The sequence below is a fragment of the Catharus ustulatus genome, chromosome 28 (assembly GCF_009819885.2).
Source record: "Catharus ustulatus isolate bCatUst1 chromosome 28, bCatUst1.pri.v2, whole genome shotgun sequence".
NCBI classification, from domain to species: domain Eukaryota; kingdom Metazoa; phylum Chordata; class Aves; order Passeriformes; family Turdidae; genus Catharus; species Catharus ustulatus.
Genome location: NC_046248.1, coordinates 6,629,730 through 6,648,983, shown reverse-complemented (window position 1 = coordinate 6,648,983; position 19,254 = coordinate 6,629,730). Strand labels below are relative to the sequence as shown.

Below are 19,254 nucleotides of genomic sequence, written 5' to 3'. Positions count from 1 at the left end.
GAGACTCAGGGCAGTTCTGTTACAACTGTGTAACTGAGCATACAGATCTGCTTTGTCAGAGTCCTGGTTCCAACCTGGATAAGAAATTCTGATTTATGCTTTCCAATCTGAATACAGAGGAATGCTTATTAGAACACCTGAAACACTCTCATTCTGGTCCCAAGAAGCTTTCAATAATACCACTTCCAAGGAACCACTACCTAGAAAGATCCAGATTGCAGATGGTGAGAGCTCTAGAGTTACTGTACAGATGCATTTTTTTTTTGTGTGTGTGGTGGTAAACTCATCTTTCACTCCTAAACATATATTTCTAAAGAAACAGTACTAGAGTCAAACCACTTGGGTTCCAAGACAGAAGTGCATGGTCAAGCAGTGTTGCAAGTATGTCCCAGGAGCTTTCCAAATGAAGGAAGCACCATGTCCAAAAGTCCCTGCAACAAACTCATCAGCGCACTGCTGCTGTTCTGAAATTGCCTTACCTGCCCCACTGCTGGTGCCAGCAGGATAAGCCACATCACCTTTCCTTTGAAAACAGTCTCCCAAACTCCTAACAAACTTCCCAAAACTGCTCCTCTTGAGGGTTTGGAGCACTGCGAAAAGCTGACCAAACCACAGAAACGTCACCAAGATGGTTAAAACTTACTTTTATTTTCGCACATCTAACAAAGCAGCACCCGCATGCTCAGGAAGGGAAAGAGCACAAAGGAGCCTCCGTCTCTTGGGCCATGATCTGCATCACCCTCACCACGTGCCTCTTGTTTGACAGCAATACCCACAGCAGTCTGCTCCCCGTGCATGGGCAGTGATCACCTCACTGACAGGAAAGGCTCTGCACCTCCAGCTCACACATTAAACTCAAGCAGTCTGACAGTGACCATTCAACTAACACTACGTGAGGACATTTTGAGGCAAACAGTAGTTGTCCATACTTCCAGCTCAGGCATACCCTGGTGGCAGTACGGAAGCTAATCCTTAACCCCAGCGTACAGATCTAGTACCATTTCCAAACACGCCAGGCATGAGTGGACATCCACAGCTCCAACAGTCACCTCATACAACATTATACCCCAGGTGTATGGCAGCACAGCAGTGCTACCAGGGACACCACCATCACCACCACGTCCAACTGCCAGCCTTGAGCTTCTGCAACTTTCAGCCAATACAGATTTATGGAGGTAAGTCAGCACGCATCCAGCACATTCACAACTTTTATGTCCCAAAGCTTCGACTCCCCTTGGGGATGGGCAGGAAGCTCTAAACTGACAGGCAGAGCAGATACTCAGTAACTACATTTAAGCTTCTTTTATACTAAATATTGACATAATGAACCAAGAAAACACAACCAATTTTTTCTTGTTCCTACAGTGGCACTCACACCAAGCTGAAAGGTCAGTACACAGTACAAACAGCACTGTTCAACCAGTTACAGCTTCAATGTGCAAAAAGTCCCTCCAGCAACTCTTCTGTTAAAATGAAGTATCAGAACCTGGCTCCTGAGCTGGTTTCGAGATAACTCAGTGCAACACTGAGCTGCAGCAGAAGACAAGGGTTTGTACAAAGTGACCTGGATCTGAACAGAATGCCCTGACACCCCAGAATTCAGGTACCTTTTAAATGAAAAACGCAGTCTGCTATGCACTGCAAAACTGCCAAGGAGAAAAGGGAAAGACTGAGTCTAATACTGCTCTGGACAACATTACTCCTGCATCTAACTTGGTGGTAATACCCAATTTTAACAGGTACCTACACATGTGCATGCAAGAATGAGGTAGGAAAAAACTAAGCTTGCAGAGCAGAAGTTGTGCATAAAAAGGTAACAGCTTCTTCCTCTGACTGCCACTGTCTCCTGACCTCAAAGCAGCTGCTCAGAGTTTATTCCTGATGAGGAACACCAACTTGGTTGAAGACTGCAGCTGGTTTGGCTCAGGAAGGACCCTCAACCTTGTGGGAGAGAGCAGCAGGAGGACCAGGCAGTTACTGAGAGGACATGGTGAGCCCTAAGATGAACGGGTCCTCTGGAAGCCCCCTTCTAGAAGGCCTCCCCCAGAGCAGCTACCAGAAACTGCCCCGTCCCCGCACAGCTGCAGCTGCCCTGTCCTCTTGAGATCCCAGGCAGCACCCATGTGCTGACTTCCTCCATGTGCCAGAGCTCTTTTCACACCCTCACCCCCACCTCACAGAGAACTTGTACTGCAAGACAGAAAAGCAGGTGACTGTAATCTTCAACAGGACTGTGATGAGTGCACAAGCCACCAGCCACTATGTCCTTTGATGCAAAAATATTTTGTTTCTTGAGCATCACCAAAGGAAAAGAACCAGCTGGGTGAGTTAACTCAATCTGAGTATTTGTACAAATACAGAGTGAGGGGAAGCACCTGGGGTCTGCCCCTGCCTGGCTCATGAGGGTTCAGGTAAATCTGAAGCTAAAAACACCAAGCCACAAATCAACGTTTATCATTACTTTCTATTGTATGCAATGTTATTAAAGCTTTTAGCAGCTAAATAAAAAAGTGATGTAAGAAGTAGAATTCTTAAAATACAAGAGACCCTGTGTTAATCAGCTGCCACACCTACAATGCATTCAAGCTATTTTATTTTAAAGCAAAAATTCCCTAAAGGACAAACTCAAAAAGATATCTCAAAGATGTTTTAGTGCTCTATTGAGATGCAAAAATATACTTGAAGACAACCGGAATTAAACAAACCACAGCCCACTGTCATCTTAGGAAAAAAAAAAAAGAAAGAAAAAGAAAAGAAACAAAGCAACTTGCCTCCCCCCCACATGAAAAACCTCCTGGGTTATTAACTCTGTGGTCAGCTTGGTTAGCCAGATCTCAGTCATTTCCATCCCTGAACTAGCACTGGTGAGATATTAACTGATTCCCAGAGGACTCCATGAATTCCATCGAGCCACGTCTACTGCAAACAACAAAAAAGACAAGCATCCCAAAGTGCAGCACCTGAGATGTGTTCATGAGAGAAGTGAGACTCACACCCCAAAGTTTGCACAGGTGATGGGAAGGAGTGTCCCCATGCTCAGCTCTGTTCCTGCAAACACAACTCCATTCCTCCAGCACCACTGGAGCTGCCACTCTACAGCAAGGAATTCCTCCAGCTCAGCTGTGAGCGAAGAGCTCCACTTCATGGCACTCAATAGAAAACGCCAAAACCAGACCAGAAAGACACAAGAAAACTCTATTTCCACGTGTGTTTTAATGAATTCTTCTACGGCCAGCGACGGGAAAGGAAACCAACTGGTCTTTATACAGACAAAATACAAAGATACGTTTACCTACCCTACAGCTGACAACCTGCCTGAAGGAGACAGAGCCAGCCCTTCAAAAATCAGTAAAGCCCTCCTAGTACAAAAGACCTGGGGAATTCTGTTGCCGGCGCAAGGATGCCGCTAAGGAGTGATGCAAAACAACTGGGGGAAAGGAACGCTGCAGCTCGTAGTAACACACCCCCATCATGTCTTCCCTGTTCTGTCAATAGGTGGGCTGTTGTCGCACTCCCACTCCGGCTGCCTTAGAAAGGCTTAAAAAAATAAAAATGAAGGGAGAAAAAAGAGCAACTGAAAAAAAAAAAAACGGGGAAAAATAAAAAATGAAAAAAAGGAGCGCCAGCGCTCCGGGTACCGGCGAACGGTGTCTCGCAACGGGCCCGCCGCCCCAAGCTCCGCCTGGGGCATCCACAGCGGCGAAAGGGAGGAAGAGGAGGAGGAGGAGGAGAAGGGGGAGGGCCGGTGCGCGACACCCACCGCCGGGCCCGCAGGAGGGGCCGGCAGCACAGCCCCCGCGAGCCCCCGCGCCCGGGGCAGGACGCTCCCCCCGCCGAGCATCCTCGGCGGCGGGGCGCACCGGGAGGCCCCGGCCCCATCCATCCTACCTCGCTCCCGGCGGCGGGGTGTGCGCATCGCATCGCATCCCGCCCCGCCGAGGGCGCGGGAGCGGTGGGAGGCGGATAATGGAGGCGGCGGCAGCGAGGACGCACCGGCGGCAAGTCGCGTGCGCGGGGAGGGACCGCGAGGGCGGCCGGACCGGGACCGGCACCGGGTCCTGCCCGCCGACTCCCGCCACCCCCCCACGGCCCCCCCCGCCGGGCGCGCCCTTTGTGCGGGGCGCGGGCGCGGGAGGTGTGTCCGGCGGCGGGCGGGCAGTGCGGCTAGGGGTGGGTGGGTGCGCCCGGGTGTGTTCGGGCCACCGCTGCCGGGGCGTCGGGGATGCTGCGCCCGGGACCCGCCCGCCCGCCGCGCCCCCCCGCCCCCGCCCCGCCGCCCCTCTCACCTCTCCGCTGCCCGCCTCGGTGCCGCAGGCCGCGCGGAACCGCCGCAGGTTGATGCCGATGGTGGCCGAGACCTGGAGCGCCGCGTCGAAGCCGGGACCGGCCGCGGCCGCGGGGCCGCCGGGGCCCGGCGCTGCCCCGCCTCCGCCGCTTCCCGCCGCCCCGCCGGAGCAGGGGCCGCCGCGCTCGCCCTCGCCCGCCGTCGCCGGCGCCGCCGCAGGTTCGGCGGGCCGCAGGCTGTGCACGGCCGGCACCCGTAGGCGGGACCCCCCCGGGCCCCGGCGGCCCCAGCCGCCGCTGCCGGGCCGGGCGGGGAAGCGCCACCGACCGCTGTGCGCCATCTTTACTGAGAGGCGACGAGCCAGAGAGCGGGGCCGGGCCGCACCCCGCGCCCTGCATAGCGCTTCGCCGGCCCGCGGAGGCGCTGCATAACAACGGGTGCCATGCAGGTTGTGGGGTTCCGCCATCCCGCCGCCCCGGCCCATGAATAAACCATTCTCTGTCAGTGCTAGCTCGGCATAACGTTGGGCGATATGCAGGGCCCAAGGCCCGAGCCCCAGTGCAGCCCCCCGTCCTGGATAGCGCACTCTCGGGCCGCCGCGGCCCCTCATAGCTCGCAGTGCCATACAGGCGCGGGGCTCCCAGCGAGCCAGCCCCGGAACCTGCCTGACATATAATGGGGCCGCAAGCAACCCGCATTACCCCGACGGCGATGCCGAGCGGGAGTACGAGCCGCCGGCGCCCAGGACCGCGCATACGCCATAGGCGGTGCTGCCGACCCCCTGCATAGCGCCGGGCCGTATGCAGGGCGCGGGGCGCGGCCCGGGGCCCGGCATGGCAGAGCCCGCAGTCCCCGCGAGGACCTCGCGGCGCCGAGAGCCTCCGGTGCCCGGGCCGGGCCGAGCCGCTCCCTGCGGGGGGAACGCGGCCCCGAGCTGTGGTACCGAGGCCGGGCGGCTTCGCCCCTACCCTCCCGGCCCCAGCCGTGTCCTGCCTGGCGGCCCCGCGCCCCGCCGGTGCCGCGTCCTGCTAAGTGCCACCCCCGGGAGGGAGGTGACGGCGATAGCACCGGGCTGGCAACGCCGTCATGCCCAGCACAGCGAGAACAGGGTTAACATCCAACAAGCGCCCACCGCGTTCTGTGAGAACTGCACTGCAAACACACCGATAAGATGTAAATCCCTCTGCTTGGGGACATAAAATACCCATTTTCCTCCGACGTTGATCAGCTGAAGGAGGGAGGGGCGGGGGGAGGCAGCTCATCCCTACAGACACTGTTCTGATTTTAGACAGGACGAACAAGTGCTGGAGCCCTTTGGAGTCACAGATGCTGCTTCTGCCTGGGTTCTGCTAGGGGGGACTTCTCCAGAGGACTTCCAGGGAGAACTAAAATTAGATGGTTTCTTCCTCTCTAGGGACAGGAGCATTTTTGAACTCTCCTTTGCTTTACTAGTGAAGCTTAATCTCATCCTCCCACAGAAGCTTTGGCCTGGCCAGTGCTGTGTGAGCTGCAGCCCCCTGAACACCCAGAACCTGCTTTGAGAGGGGCTCATGCAGACAAGAGTAAGTCAGAGACGAGAGGCAGGTCTTGAGCCAGATCGGACAGCCTTGCTTTCAGCGATGTTCTCTTGGGTTCAGAATCCTCCTTCCAGTCAAGCTCACACATTACATCCCGTATGTCATCTCCCTCTCCTTGAGGAACAGAATCTCACCTCAGGGCCTGGCCCATTCCCCTCGCTGGTCTCTCTACCTGCAGGGTCAAGGGCTTGTGGTGACAGGAGCAGAAAGCTTGTGGGGCCATCATTCACCCCTGCTCAGCCAGACCATTTGGCTGCACCCCTGGTCAGGTTTGCTGGGGCTGGGCAATCACAAAACCCTCCCCAGCATCAGGAGGAGAGCCCTGCGAGGCACTCATGGTGTCCTGGCCAGACTGGTGGGAGAAGCAAGCACAGGACACAGGCTGGGCAGGGGGCTGGAAGCACAGGTCCAGTCACTGCTCCTGTTGCAGACTCCCCCACAGAACCTGGGGTGCTCACTGAGCCTCAGTTTTCCCATCTGTGGCATGGAGGTGACCTGTGACCAGTTGTGACCCAGAGCTTCTGGGGCAGGAACCCTTCTTTTTAACAAGAAAAAAGGTTTCCATCAATGCCACGAACAACCTACTGGTTACCACATCTGGAGCGTGTGAGCTCACCTGCACTCCCTGTCAGAGGCACACAAGGCCTCCTGCTAGGATGAGGGGCTGGGAAGGTCGGTTCTGCTGCAGGGACAGGAGCAAGGGACGTGCTACTGGCACAGTCACCCCAGAGACAGTGGGGTCACTGAGGGCTGGGGGCCTGTAGGGTCACTGGTGTACACAAGACAACACCAGAGGAGCAAAGGAGCAGCCAAGACAACAACAGTATCAACAAGGAGCAATACTGACTAAAAACATCTTCTAGGACAATAGAAACAGGCTGCTAGCTTCAGACGAATTATTATTTCTGAACACGCCAGAGCACAGGGCACTCACCAGGTTTTGTAGAAAACCCTGCAAGAGCTGGCTGACAATGAGCAAGGTGGTAGAATCCTAGATAGCTCAACCTTTGGCCAGTGGGAGCTGAGGTGACACATGCAGCAAAGCTCTGCTTACTTCCACAGGCTTCCACTGCACCAGTGAGACACCAAACTAAAAGAGCTGCCTGTAACCACGCTACATTCCCTATAGAGTAAGCCATGGAAATTGCTTTTGATAATGTAAAAAGTACTGGAATTTGGTTTTTGTTCCCACTAGCTGATGGGAAAAGGGCATTCAGGAACAAATGGAATGTTTCCCCTTTGCAGCCTCTCATTTTGGGGCTCTCAGACCTCCCCTGGAGCCACAGTCGGGGCACAGTGAGTGTCCCAGAGCAAACAGAGCTCTGGTGACCAAAAGTGGTGTCACCAAAGCAGCTCTGGCACCCTTGGGACTGGCCCCTAGACCGCTCTTGAGGAGGCATCCCTGCCAGCACTGCCCCTAGGACAGGCCGGCACCTGTCAAGAGTGCCACACAAGGATGACAACAGCTTGATATGAGCTCCTAGTTTTATTGTCTCAGACCCTGTTACAGACCCAGCGCCGTGGCACCGCTGCCATTGCTGAGGTGAGTGTTCACACGTTGTACCCGATGAGGCCGCGCTTGCCGATGATCTCCCCGATGTAAAACCACATCAGCACCTCTGTGGCCACCAGGCCATTCCTCAGTGCGTCCTGAAAGGAAAAAGCCACTGGATAAATCCCACACTCCCACAACAGCTCCTCCCTCGCTCCCACTGCCACATCCACGCCCTCCAGCAGTTCTCAAGGCAAAAACCCAAAAGTGGAGCACAGTGTTTGCTGTGTTCGGCCACCCCTCAGCATGTCCCATCCCAGACATGTTCTAGAACATTAAGAATGCTGTCAGCTGTTGTTCGTGGCTTCTTACAGCCCTTTCAAGGATTATTCTTAGTCCACATATGGGAAACGCACTAATTTCAAGGCCGACCAATGACACAGCGGATCCAGAGGGCTGGGCTCATTCAGCCACCCAGGGACACTCCCTCCCCTGGGACAGAAAACGATGGGACCAGAGGGGATCAATCACAGCCTGCTCCAGGCAGGCAAGAACTAATGCAAAGCCAATAAAATAAAACACTTTAGGGCCCCTGAATTCCATGCACTTCCTATGTCGTTAACAACAGTTCCCACAGCTTCCCAAGGCAGGAGCAGAGCATTTCCTGGGTGGCCAGGAGGCTCTCGCTGGAGCTGTCCTTCGGCACCGTCGCATCCCGCCCCGGCCGGTACCTTGACAGTGAGCTGCGCCAGGCGGCCGCTCTGGAAGGCCCTGACCAGCCCCTTCATGCTGTCGATGGCCCGGGGAATCTCGGCGGGGGTCGGCGGGGCCAGCTCCACCTTGGCGTAGTACCAGAACGTGGCCAAGCGCGGCTTCGAGTACGTCACGGCGGCTGCGGGGAGGGGGACCGGAGCGGACGGTGTTTTCCCACCGGCGGGAGCCCGCCGGGCCTGCCCGGACCCAGCCCCGCTGCCCTTACCCCTGTTCCGGACCCCCTCCCCTCCGCTCCCCGCGGCCCGCAGTCGCTCCCCTCCCCTCAGCTCGGCCCCTGCCATTCCAGCCCCGCTCCCGTCCCCGCTCCCGTCCCTCACCCCCGATCAGCTCCGGCCCGCGCTGCACGAGCCGCTGCACGAGCCCCTGTGCGGCCTTGGCCATCGCTGCGCGCTCAATGTCACCGCCGCTCGCTGCACCCGGCGTTCGCCGCGGGCAGCCCGCAGCGAGGACCCCGGGCCACGTGCGCGGGGCGGGGCGGGGCGGGGCCGCGCTGGAGCCGCGGGTTCGAGACCCGCGCAGTGCCGACACCGCCCGGTCCCTGCACAGAGCCCAGAGAGGCTTTTCTACACTGCCAGACCTCCAACACCAGCTGTAAGATGATCTCTATGTTTTAATTTCCAACGCCCGCCATTCCCAACACTCATTAGGGAAGTAAACCTTGCTACATACATCCTGACACATACAAGTTGGAAAAACGTCCCCCTCCTCTTGATCCCCCCATCCCACTCTGGGAGCGACTGGAGGCATTGCTTTCACCAAGTGAAAGATGGTTACAGTTTAAACACAGAACAGAGGGAGGCTTTTGCTGTTGCTGTAAAACAATGTGGCCAACACAAGGAGCAGGTAATAGAGGGCCAGGGCACCACATCTTGAGGAGGCTGGGTTCTTCTCTCGAGGCTGAGGCTCAAAGCTGTAGTGCAGTGGAAAGTCTTAGTATTAAAGAGAGAGTCTTGAAAGGAAGAGAGAACAAGGGCTGGCAGGGAAAGTCTGAGGAGAGACTCCAAATGTGGTGGCAATGCACTAAATGTAGTCATCACTGGGGTGGCAGCTCCAGCCATTACCCCTGCGTGGCTGATCTCGCCTGGGAGAGGAGGTTTCGAGATGAGATCCTGTTTTTTAGTTCAGTGTGTCCTCCAGCTCCTCCTCCTTCTGCTTTTTCCTCTCTGCGAGCCATCGCTGGATCTTCTCTTTTAGCTCTGTGTTTGGTCTGATCTGGTCCATAGTGAGGGGACTCCGATTGAAAGGATCTGTCTGATCACTGAAAAATAAAACAGGAGATTACTTAGATACTCCTGGTGCAAGAGATAAAAAAACCCAAAACCCAGAGAGGCCAGGAAGTCATTGGATATGTGAAATAGATCCTCAAAAGTATCAAGGTATGAGGGCTGTGCTGCACACCTGAGGAGGTGTCGGGCTATAGTTGATCGGTCCACGGTGACACGGGAGGAGGGCAGGATCACGGGGTCTGACATCAGAGTGCTCATGATTGGATCCAGGAATTCATCACAGGCATCTGCATATGTCTCCTCTTCCTGCTGCTGCCGGTCTGCAAGAGACTAGGGAGCACATGTGGCTTTGAGGGATTTGGCCTCCTTGTTGTTTAAAAACCAGGGAGCATTCACAGGTCTGTGCAGGCAGGGAACCCTCCCAGCTGCCCCACCTGGACCCTGGACAAAGCTCCACTCCCAGAAATCCAGCTCCACAGCGAAGATGCAGCAATAAACAGAGGGAAAAGAACACAGGGAACCAGCTCAATTTTTTTGTCCCGCCAGTGCTCACCTTGATCCTCTCAGCCAGGTTACTAAATGATACTATCATGTTCCCAGGCTTGTTAATCTTCTTCAGAACCCGCACGGTCTGGGCAAAGAGCATCGGTGAGTAGGAGCGGCCATCCTTGGGGACTGTGGCACAGAAGTTTTCTTCATCCCTGCACCACAGGTTACGTAGAGAAAGGTTTAATAATCCCCATTTATCAGGGCTGCAAAACAGTCCCCACAGCAGCCACATTCCCACAGCAAAGGACTCAAAGCTCAAGAAAAGCTCAAGTGTAACTAAGCATTTATCCCCCAGTATCACCAAGATGGCTCCTGCCACCGAAGGGCTCACTCCCCTCATCACCTACCCAAGGTTTAGGTAGATCGTGCAGATGTCAGACACAAGCTGCTGTGGCTTGAAGTCGAACTCACTGAAATCCTTCACCTTCAAAGCTCCCATTTTAGGCCCAACCAGGTGCTGCAGGAAGTAGTTGAGCATGGAGATGATGCGCTCAGCAAGGAAAGGGTGCACAAACAGGGACTTGATTTCTGGAAAGGAAAACAACAGTTTGCAGATTCACAGCAATTCCATCCTGATCTGACCATATCAAAAACAAGTTCCTGCCAGCCCACTCCCTGGCAGGGCTCTTCTCTAGGTCCTGGCAGGCAGGAGGGGCCACTTTCCCTACCTGAAGTCAGGAAAGCCAGAGTGCCAATGGTTTCATTGGACATGATGTTGTGGAAACGTGCCAGCTGACCAAACATCTGCAGGCTGGACTCCTTCTCGCGCCGAGCCTCCGGGGACAGGCTGTCCCACTCACCCCGGTCCTTCTCAATCTGCTGAACTTTGATCTTGCTGAGGTACTGCAAGACAGAACACATGGAGTGTTTGGGTGGGTGGCGACACCAAGGAGGTCCAGAAATGCTCAGAACTAGTCGGGCAACATCCATATCACCGATCTTATCTGCCGACCTTCCAGCAATCAGCTCTCTGGCAGGTAATAGCTCCCCAAAATAGCCCTTTCTAGCAGCAACAGCAGCTCTGAAAGGAGTGGAGAGACATTCAACACACACCACGGACATGAGGGCACCTGGGATTCCCTTGTAATCCCAAAACAGAACTGTCTGGAGACAAACACTTGCAGAAAGACCAAGGGGATTTGAGAATCAAAACCCACAGTGACTGTTTAAAGCCTGAGTGTATCCAGATCAGCAACAGGCAGATTTCCCAGCATGATTCCTGTCGGATCTGAAAAAGCCCTTTTGCTCCTCTTGGTTCTGAGCTGCCTCCCAAACCCAAAGCAAGGAAGAGAGATAGACAGGGCTCCAGACCCTTCCTCCTGCCTTCACCCCTTCTCCGAGGGTATTGACCACACCATCTTGGGATTGCTTCCTGCACAGTACCTACTGCAGAGACTCACCAGGAAGGGCCAGGCAAGCTGGCCCTGTTCTCCAGATCAGTATTGCACCAAGGAAGTGGGAACTTGTTTAAGTGGTGCTGATGGAATGTGAGCTCAGCCCTACCTGTATGGCTTCATCCAACAGGAAAATGGCATCATTCATGAGCAGGTTAAGAAAGCGCAAGAAGAGAGGGGGGTTCATTGCCTCCAGGTTTTCTGAGGCATAATCAGCCAGAGCCTGCAAGGAAAGGGACAACAGTGAATTCTGCAGCACAGCCCCAAAGGCAGAACATGGGCCCACATGACCCCACATGTGGGCTCCACACTCACATGGCACACTCAACATGCACCCCTTGCCTCACCTTTATGCTGTCCCGGTAGGAATCAGTGCCCCACATGTACCTCAGGATGGGATACATGGGACGGCGGTAGTTGAACTTCTGCTCAAACTGGTGTGGGTCACCTGGGCACAAGGGAAAGAACCTTTCAAGTGGACAGCCCCCCACAGGTGCTACACAGGGAACTCAACTGTTCCTGTTCCACGCTTACCTGTAAACTCGATATCCACAAAGACTTTGATGAGTGCCTCGGCCAGGTGGGCAGCGTGCTGGTAAGAGCAGAACACTCGCTTGCGATGGAACACACTCGAGACAAGTGGGTTCTGAGCCTGGTCCAAGTGAGGCATCACAGCTTCCAACACTTCAGCCAGCTTGGCTCGCAGGTGAGGATTCTTCATTCTGCAAGAGAGAGAACAAAGCAAATCCAGGATGGCATGGCCATGGTGCAGACTGGAGCTGTTCAGGAATCACTCCAGGAGCTATGCTCATTCATGCCCGAGTGTCAGATTGCTGCAGACCATCTGTAAAGCCAGCCCTGGGTCAGCACTCACTTGCATGAACTCCCTGCCACAGTGGAATCTCAGGCAGAGGCCAGAGGGTGTGGGAACAGCCAAGCTGCTGCTATCACCCCTCCCACAGCAGCTCTCCCATTCACAGACCAATGCCTGCTAGTCAGCTGGAGCTCCTGAGCAAACCCCACTAGCCATCCCAGCTGTTCTCCTACTGCACATGGACCTGCTTTCTTTTTACCCTTCCTTTTTAATCCAAGTGCTTTGCCTGCTGTATCTGCTGTCCAGCACCAAGATCAGAGTATACCTCTGCTGCACTGTGGGGCAGAAGCCAAACCACCTGCCCCAGATGATGTTGTAGGGGACTGCCAGGAAGAACTACAGCCTCCATCTCCCAGGGACAGCAGGAACAATGAGAGCTGCCTACCACGGGAAATGTCCATCTGCTGCTGCTGCCAGGAGCTCACTGCCTTTACACACAAGTGTAAATGCACGAACAGCAGAACTGCAGAAAGCAGGGTGATGTTGTATCAGGAAGATAAGACCAAATCCCATTTGAACCTTGCATGAAGCCTGTGGCCTCCCAGTAGGCCTCTGTTCCCTTTGTGCCTCCTGCACGCAGATTTCAGCTGTTCCAAGAAGATCAACCTGCTCACAGCTGCACAAACCAAGCCTCAAGACAGCTCTGCAATTTCTATTTGCTTGGTCCCCCTGGGTGTTCTGCAACAAGCAACCAAGGCTGCACCTACCTCTCCACATCACCCATGAAAACAGTAACAAAATGAAGGATGTGCTCCAGAGAATCGGCAGAAGTCTCCAAGATGTCATCAGCAAAACGCCTCAGGAAAATGAAGAAGTCACCCAAATTATCGGCAAAGAACTCTGCAAACAGAGATTGTAGCTGAGCTCACCTGGCCCTTTTCCAGCCTCCCATCCACTCTTCCCTCACCACGCTGATGCTGATTAAGTACTGGTAATTAACAAGCTGTATTAGAACCTGTCATGGAGAAGGATGCTCAGGCTGACAGCATGAGTAACACCCAGGATTCACTTCCCCTCTTCCCTCCCAGAAGTCAGGTACTTATGGGGTGAATCCAGCATCTGTCTGCTGATGAGACACACAACCCTCAAGGGAAGAATCCTGAAGCAGGTCTCAGAAGAAAGAGTTTACACATAGAGAAAATACTATATCAATGTAGAATTTGCCACTTGCCAATCTGTAGGACTTCTAAAAGGTCAGCAGCTTCTCTACTCTTAAACAGCCCCAAATTTTATAAGTGATCCCCTTCAGAGAGAATATTCTGCACAATGTCAGTGGTAGCATCATGTCCTGCCCTGGACAGGGAAGCACTTGCTCAGGCAGCTCTTCCAGTGCTCCTGTATAACAGGTGTTGGCACAGACCCCCACAGGACCGTGGCTTCACCTGGCACGTAGGCCAGCGCGCTGTGCTCCACCTCCGGCAGCGGGAAGGTCAGCTCCACCGGCTCCGTCCCGTGGTTCCCCACAGCCAGCTGCACCAGCAGCACTGCCATGGACACCTGCAGGTTCAGGCAGTTCTGCAGCATCTGCGGTTCCGTCATCGCTGTCTTGGTGGAGAGATAGATGGTCATGAGGCGCTCGAACTGCTCCCTGAGGCTGTCAGCAGCAGGGCTGGAGCTCTGCTGAGCTTCTCGCCATGCCACTTGCAGGCGGTGAAGGCTTTGGTTTATCTTTACCATCTGGTCATGCAACCTGCTCAAGAAAGGAGGCAAGGAGGGGCTGAGGAGGGAGACAGACAGACAGACATCCTGCCTCACCAATGCAGAAGCTGGTGGGAGACTGTTCTGTGCTGGTGGATTCAGATAATTTCCTGTGGATACCCTGTCTGGGGCTCTGGTAATGGAAGCCTTGGGGAAAGGCCTGGCAGGAGCTGGGAGGGCACAAGACCCTCTGAGGGACCATGGCACCTGCAGAGTGGCCTGGGGACATGGCACAGCCCTCTGCAGCACCCTGCTCCCTTGGGTCACTGAGGTCAGGGATCCAACATGTCCCAGAGATGCCTGCAAGGTAACACTTCAGTTTCCCAGCAACAAGCCACTTGCATAATAACTTTTTTGTCAATGTCTATATTTAGAGAATAAACCAGAAGGGGACTCTGCTTGGATCAGCCATGACCTCACAGTATCTAGGCAACGATTTGCAGAAGGAAACCGTGCAAAACAGAGTGTTTTGGTGTCCAGAAAATCCTCTCCTAGAAGCTGACAGCTGCCTCACATTGCTGTTTCACACACAGCCCAGCTATCAGGGCATTTAGGTCACTCCCAGTGGGCAGGTTCTCTGCCACCTAGATGCTCTCTACTAGTGAAGGGAGGTGCCAGTGGCTCCTGCCCCAAGGAGAGGGGGGAATGGAGCAACCTACAAATACCCAGCCCCTGGCTATTGGTGTCTATAAATAATACAGAGCGTGTAATACTCCCTTAGGATAAAACACTTGCAGAAAGGCCAAGGGGATTTGAGAATCCAAACCCACAATGCTTGTTTAAAGCCTGAGTGTATCCTGATTAGCAAAAATGTGGGCAAAATTTCTTCAGTAAGGATGAAGTTCAAGCAGCAGCTCAGCTGGCCACCTATTTTCAGAGTATTTACTGAAACGTCCATGGGTGGAAAACTGCCCCAGGGGAACTGAAAGCAAGTACCTGTGAAACCCCAAGTGCAGGGTATACTGTGTGAGCACCAGATTTTCCGTCACCAGGTTATAGCTGTTTGCAAACTGTGGCTCTTGCTCACTCAGAGCAGGGATCAAACACGTCTCTTTTTCCAAACCTGTAAGGAAAAGCATCTCTGCATCAGGTCCTACCCAGCAGTGCTGGTGAGGAGAGGGTTTGAGAGGGACCCTAAGGACACAAAAGGCTCTCTTCTTGCTCCTCTCTAGTCACACTTCTAATTCTCCCCTGACCCTAAGGCACCCACTGAGAGGATGCTGCTGGGTAAAGTGGGGACCTGAGGAGATCCCCCTTCCCACTCCCTTAGCCCCAATATTTAGGTGTACCTTTCATGTGTACGTTCTTGCTCCTCCTCTCCTCTTCGTTCAGCTCCTTCAGGGCACAGTAGGTAGGGTTAAAGGTTAGCAGCTTTGGAGATCTGGGTTTGCAGAAGGGCTGGCACAGCTTCAGGAGGGCAGCCCCCAGGTTGAGGAAGAAGGCATCTGAGGCGTACATCTGGAAGAAAATCTCTGGCATCTGGTTAGCCCAAATTTTGGTGCGGCCTGCATTCACGTGGAGGCAGTTTCCCAGCCAGGAGAGAATCCTGTGCTTCGTCTCCGGTGACAACTGCAACAGGTTCTTCAGCATCTGGTAGATCTTCTCATGGAACTGAGCCATGAACTGTTACAGGAAACAGAACACAGTTGAATGAGTCCTTGGGGGTTGTTCTTTTGTCTCTCTGATATCACTGCTATCAGACCCTTTCCGGCTCCAGACCATGTCCTGCTCCTCAGGACACCCTGTGAATCACCCATCACACACGTGTTAGAAGCAGGTCAGAGCCTGGGGCTGGCATCAAATAACAATTAGGGATGTCTTCAAATGCACAGCTGAGACATTTTGATCTCATATGGAATAAATCCAAAATTTTTTACCTATTTTTGACAGCCTGAAAGAATCCCTGAGTGGGAAAGCCCATCTCAGGGATGACCTCTGCACCCCAGTTCACTCCTGTATTAACATCCCACATCCTCATGTTTCACACCTGACCTACTGGAACATTCCTGTGATATTCCTCTGAGGAAGAAATGTACTTGAATAATGAGAGAATGTTGCCTGTCACCTTCTCAACTGAGAATCAGTTAATGTTTTAATTACAGGACAGGTACTCCCTGGTGATTGCAATACCTGAGGCAGACGATCTCCAGGTAGCACCTCAAGTAACTGGTGTCTGTTCCACCAGTACCTCTCATCCTTTTTCCAAAAGCTCAGGCAACTTTGATAAGACACAAAGACTTGGGTTACAACCACCCAAGACAGCTGACAAAACTGTTGCAGCTGGCAAAAAAATTTTCCAGCTGGAGAATTCAAAGCAGTTTTGGGCTGTGCCTAGTTGCAATGCAGGCTGTTCCTGAACCAGCGGTGGAACTCAAGCCCCGGTACCATGTCCTGAACCCTCAGGCAATAACAGGCCACTAACACTGCAGGAAGCAGAACTGCCCCACTTCTCCCACCTGATGGATGTTGGACTCCTGCACTTTAATCTCCTGTGGGCTGGATCGGGATGGATTCAGAAAGTAGCCATGGTTCTCCACCACGCCAGGGGTCTTCAACAAGCAGGAGATATTTAAAATGGCACCAAGCAAAGTCTTCTGGTACATCTGTCCATTGCTGGGATCCTTGGGCTGGATGTAGCCTGCAAAAACCTGGGGAACACATCAAGACATGGTATTGTCCAAAATCCCAGTAAAAACTCCAACAAACTGATGGGTTTGTGACATGCTGTGGGAAAGGAAGGGAGGGGTATGACTACAAACACTGGGTGTTGTGACACTACACTGTTGTTTGGCCTTTATAGATCAGGTCTTGTAAACGTGCCCTGCAAAAAGCTCCCGCCTAAGCCAAGACACCCACCTTTGCTATGTCTTTCTGCTTTGTGAAGTAGAGGAGCACATCGAGGTATGTGTACAGCAGGATCTGGCAGAGGTCCAGGTCTTTGATTCTCCCCAGCAGAATGTCAAACACGGGAACCATGACCTCCCCAAACGTCCGCACCTCCTCGTCAATTGTTAAGGCTTCTATGACATCCTCAAGGAACTCGGTCATGTCTTCAAACTCTGGCAGGAGATATAAGACTGTTATTCACAGTGCTCCAACAGCTAAACTGGCCTAAACACAACCCCCTCTTTTTGCAGCAAGGAGAGCCAAAGCTTCACCCAACTCCACGATGCTCCAGGGTAGCCTTGCAGTGCTGAGGCAGCACCACAACACGGCTGCACTTACGTGCCCCTCTCAGTGTCTCCAGCATCAGGTCCACCAGCTGCTCATACACGTTCTGGTTGACATAGATCTCTGGGGTGAGGAGGACAGTACGAGTGTTTGACACTGTCAGGTTGCGGCAGCGCACGGCGAAGGGCAGAAGATTCTCTGGGACCTTGGTGATCTGAGCAAGGAGAACAGGGCAGTGTTGGGGCCCTGCTCATCACAACTTTAGCTCGGTCACTCCAGAGCTGAGTGACAGGGCTGCCCTCCTCCTCGGCAGCCTGTGCCCACCTCTTCTCGTGCCCTGCGGAAGCAGGCGTAGAGGTAGCGCAGGATCTGCCTCTCCCCGGCGTCACGCTCGGCCGAGAGGTTCTGGGTGCCGGCAGACGTCATGTGGATCAAGTGGCTCCCGGGCTCCGGCAGCAGCAGGCGGGTGAACAGGGCCTGGGCACCAGCACAGATGGGTACAGTGACAGCCTCAGCACAGAGCTGATCCCTCCAGAGGAGGAAGCTCCACACCACACAGGTTAACTGATCCCTGCTGGGAGGATCTTTCTCTATCCCTCAATAAGTAACAGAGTGCTGGAGTGAGAATCCTCAGCTGCTTCTGGCCTAAGCAAATCCTCCAGTCCCTCATGGAATAACAGTACCCCCAACAGAAACCATTTCCATTGAAATCCTCAGCAGGAACAACTGATACAGCTGCATAGGAAGATGAGTGCGTGCCTGGACATCGTTGACCGAGTTCTCTTGTTTTTCTTTCTTTCCCCACCCACACAGACCTGCAGGGCAGCAAACTCCTGTAGCCTGCAGGAGGAAGGGCTGGATTCCTCAAATGCTGCACTTTTCTCAGTCTCATACCCCAAAAATCTCATAGTCTTTTCCAGCAAAATGAGTGGCAGCTTAGTGCCAGGTTTTGAAAAAGGATTTGGGGTACATCATATGCACATTCTGAGGAAACAAACTCCAGCTGGTGGCCAAAGCCTGCAGATGGCCCCAGGCAGGCATCCCTACCTGCTCCACATTGTCCATGTCCAGCCAGTCCTGGTCATCCAGGTCTGCAGCCATTTCCTCCAGGTACACACAGCGTGCCGGGATCCCATTCCCACTCTTCATGCTGGGGTCACCTGGGAAAGGCAGAGAGACCTGTTCCACCCGCGTGGATGGGGACAGCCCATCCCCTAGGACAGCCCCAGCTGCTGCACCTGGCACTGTCACCCCCAGCTGTCCCCTCCAATTTCAGACAAACCCGACACACAGAGTTGCCCCAGCCTGCACCGCACCCCCCGCCAAACCCGGGGGTTCCCGGGCTCACTGTTGTCCAAGGTGATGAGGAAGATCCTCTGGATCATGTGGTTGATGTTGAGCTGCTCGCAGAGCTCTCGCTGCGAGCGGAACGAGCGGCTGATCTCGGCCACCGAGTAATCACAGTCGTCCAGGCTCTCGGAGACACTGTTGTCGGAGTCATCCTGGCTGATGGACGTCTCCTCGCCTGCATGAACAGAGCCTTCAGCATCCCGGGGCACAGCCCCTGCCCAAGCGGACCGCCTCGCCCCCTCCCCAAGAGCCAGCCCCTGCCCAGGGCCACCCTCGACCTTCCCACCTGTCAGTTGCCGCAGCTGCTGCTGCTTCTGAACGGCGGCGAAGTGCTTGGCGGCAGCGACGGAGCCGAAGAGGGCGGCGAAGGGGTTGCTGGAGATGCTGTTGTTGTTCTCTTGGTCGGTCATTTCCCCTCAGGGCCGCGCCATACGGGTGAGCCGGGGCAACGCTGCGAGGAGGGCCGCCGTCAGGGCCCGGGCCCGCTGCCCCGGGCGCGGCGGGCTCGACCCGCTCGGTGCGGGGGCTCCGGTGCCCACCCGGTGCCAACCCGCTCCCACCCCGCTCCCGCCGCTCCTACCTCGGCCACCGCCGGAGAGCTCTGCGCGTCACCGCGTCGCACAACAATTGACGTCACCGCGACGCACCGGAAGTGGAGGAGCGAGAGGCGGAACTTAGGGAGCGACGGTGGGAAGGGCGGCCGCGACCCCTGGCGGCCGGGCGGGAGAACAACACCTGCGGCCCCCCAGGGACAGCGATGGGGACAGGGACTGGGAATGGGAATGGGAATGGGAATGGGAATGGAACTGGGAATGGGAGAGGGACTGGGACTGGGAATGGGAGAGGGACTGGGAATGGGACTGG

At 54.6% G+C, this 19,254-nt stretch overlaps 3 protein-coding genes across 3 annotated transcripts in view; all 3 read right to left on the bottom strand.

Annotated features, from left to right (window-relative positions):
- The window catches only part of KMT2A (lysine methyltransferase 2A), a 39,995-nt gene extending 35,370 nt beyond the window's left edge, over positions 1–4,625 (bottom strand). Inside the window, exon 1 of the mRNA XM_033081521.1 lies at positions 4,287–4,625. Within this exon, the coding sequence (XP_032937412.1) occupies positions 4,287–4,625 (339 nt within the window). The remainder of the gene's footprint in view (positions 1–4,286) is intronic.
- Positions 4,626–7,329: 2,704 nt separating this feature from the next.
- On the bottom strand, positions 7,330–8,584 carry ATP5MG (ATP synthase membrane subunit g). The gene is made up of 3 exons (XM_033081718.1): positions 8,446–8,584; positions 8,086–8,246; positions 7,330–7,512 (listed from the first exon to the last, which is right to left on the bottom strand). Exons 1-3 carry the CDS (start codon positions 8,507–8,509, stop codon positions 7,414–7,416), a joined length of 324 nt encoding a protein of 107 aa, XP_032937609.1. The 5' UTR covers positions 8,510–8,584; the 3' UTR covers positions 7,330–7,413.
- Positions 8,585–8,720: 136 nt separating this feature from the next.
- UBE4A (ubiquitination factor E4A) lies at positions 8,721–19,046 on the bottom strand. Its single transcript, XM_033081786.1, has 20 exons — positions 18,971–19,046; positions 18,677–18,841; positions 18,389–18,565; positions 18,088–18,200; positions 17,365–17,517; positions 17,095–17,254; positions 16,726–16,928; positions 16,326–16,517; positions 15,159–15,492; positions 14,806–14,932; positions 13,554–13,861; positions 12,879–13,011; positions 11,832–12,019; positions 11,645–11,745; positions 11,407–11,520; positions 10,572–10,746; positions 10,251–10,431; positions 9,908–10,055; positions 9,527–9,684; positions 8,721–9,386 (listed from the first exon to the last, which is right to left on the bottom strand). The coding sequence occupies exons 2-20, from the start codon at positions 18,798–18,800 to the stop codon at positions 9,245–9,247; spliced, it is 3,231 nt and encodes a 1,076-aa protein (XP_032937677.1). The 5' UTR covers positions 18,801–18,841; positions 18,971–19,046; the 3' UTR covers positions 8,721–9,244.
- Between the last annotated feature and the right edge of the window lie 208 nt (positions 19,047–19,254).

Bases quoted from the DNA above. Each gene is read 5' to 3' on its own strand.
- UBE4A (XM_033081786.1), bottom strand. From the start codon at position 18,800: ATGACCGACCAAGAGAACAACAACAGCATCTCCAGCAACCCCTTCGCC. The intron at 13,862-14,805 runs GTACTTGCTTTC...TTTCTTGAGCAG, and splicing joins CTGCACTTGGGGTTTCACAG to GTTGCATGACCAGATGGTAA. The intron at 10,747-11,406 runs GTAGGGCTGAGC...TCTGTCTTGCAG, and splicing joins TGTTGGATGAAGCCATACAG to TACCTCAGCAAGATCAAAGT.
- ATP5MG (XM_033081718.1), bottom strand. From the start codon at position 8,509: ATGGCCAAGGCCGCACAGGGGCTCGTGCAGCGGCTCGTGCAGCGCGGG. The intron at 8,247-8,445 runs GTGAGGGACGGG...CCCTCCCCGCAG, and splicing joins CGGGCCGGAGCTGATCGGGG to CCGCCGTGACGTACTCGAAG. The intron at 7,513-8,085 runs GTACCGGCCGGG...TTTTCCTTTCAG, and splicing joins TGGCGCAGCTCACTGTCAAG to GACGCACTGAGGAATGGCCT.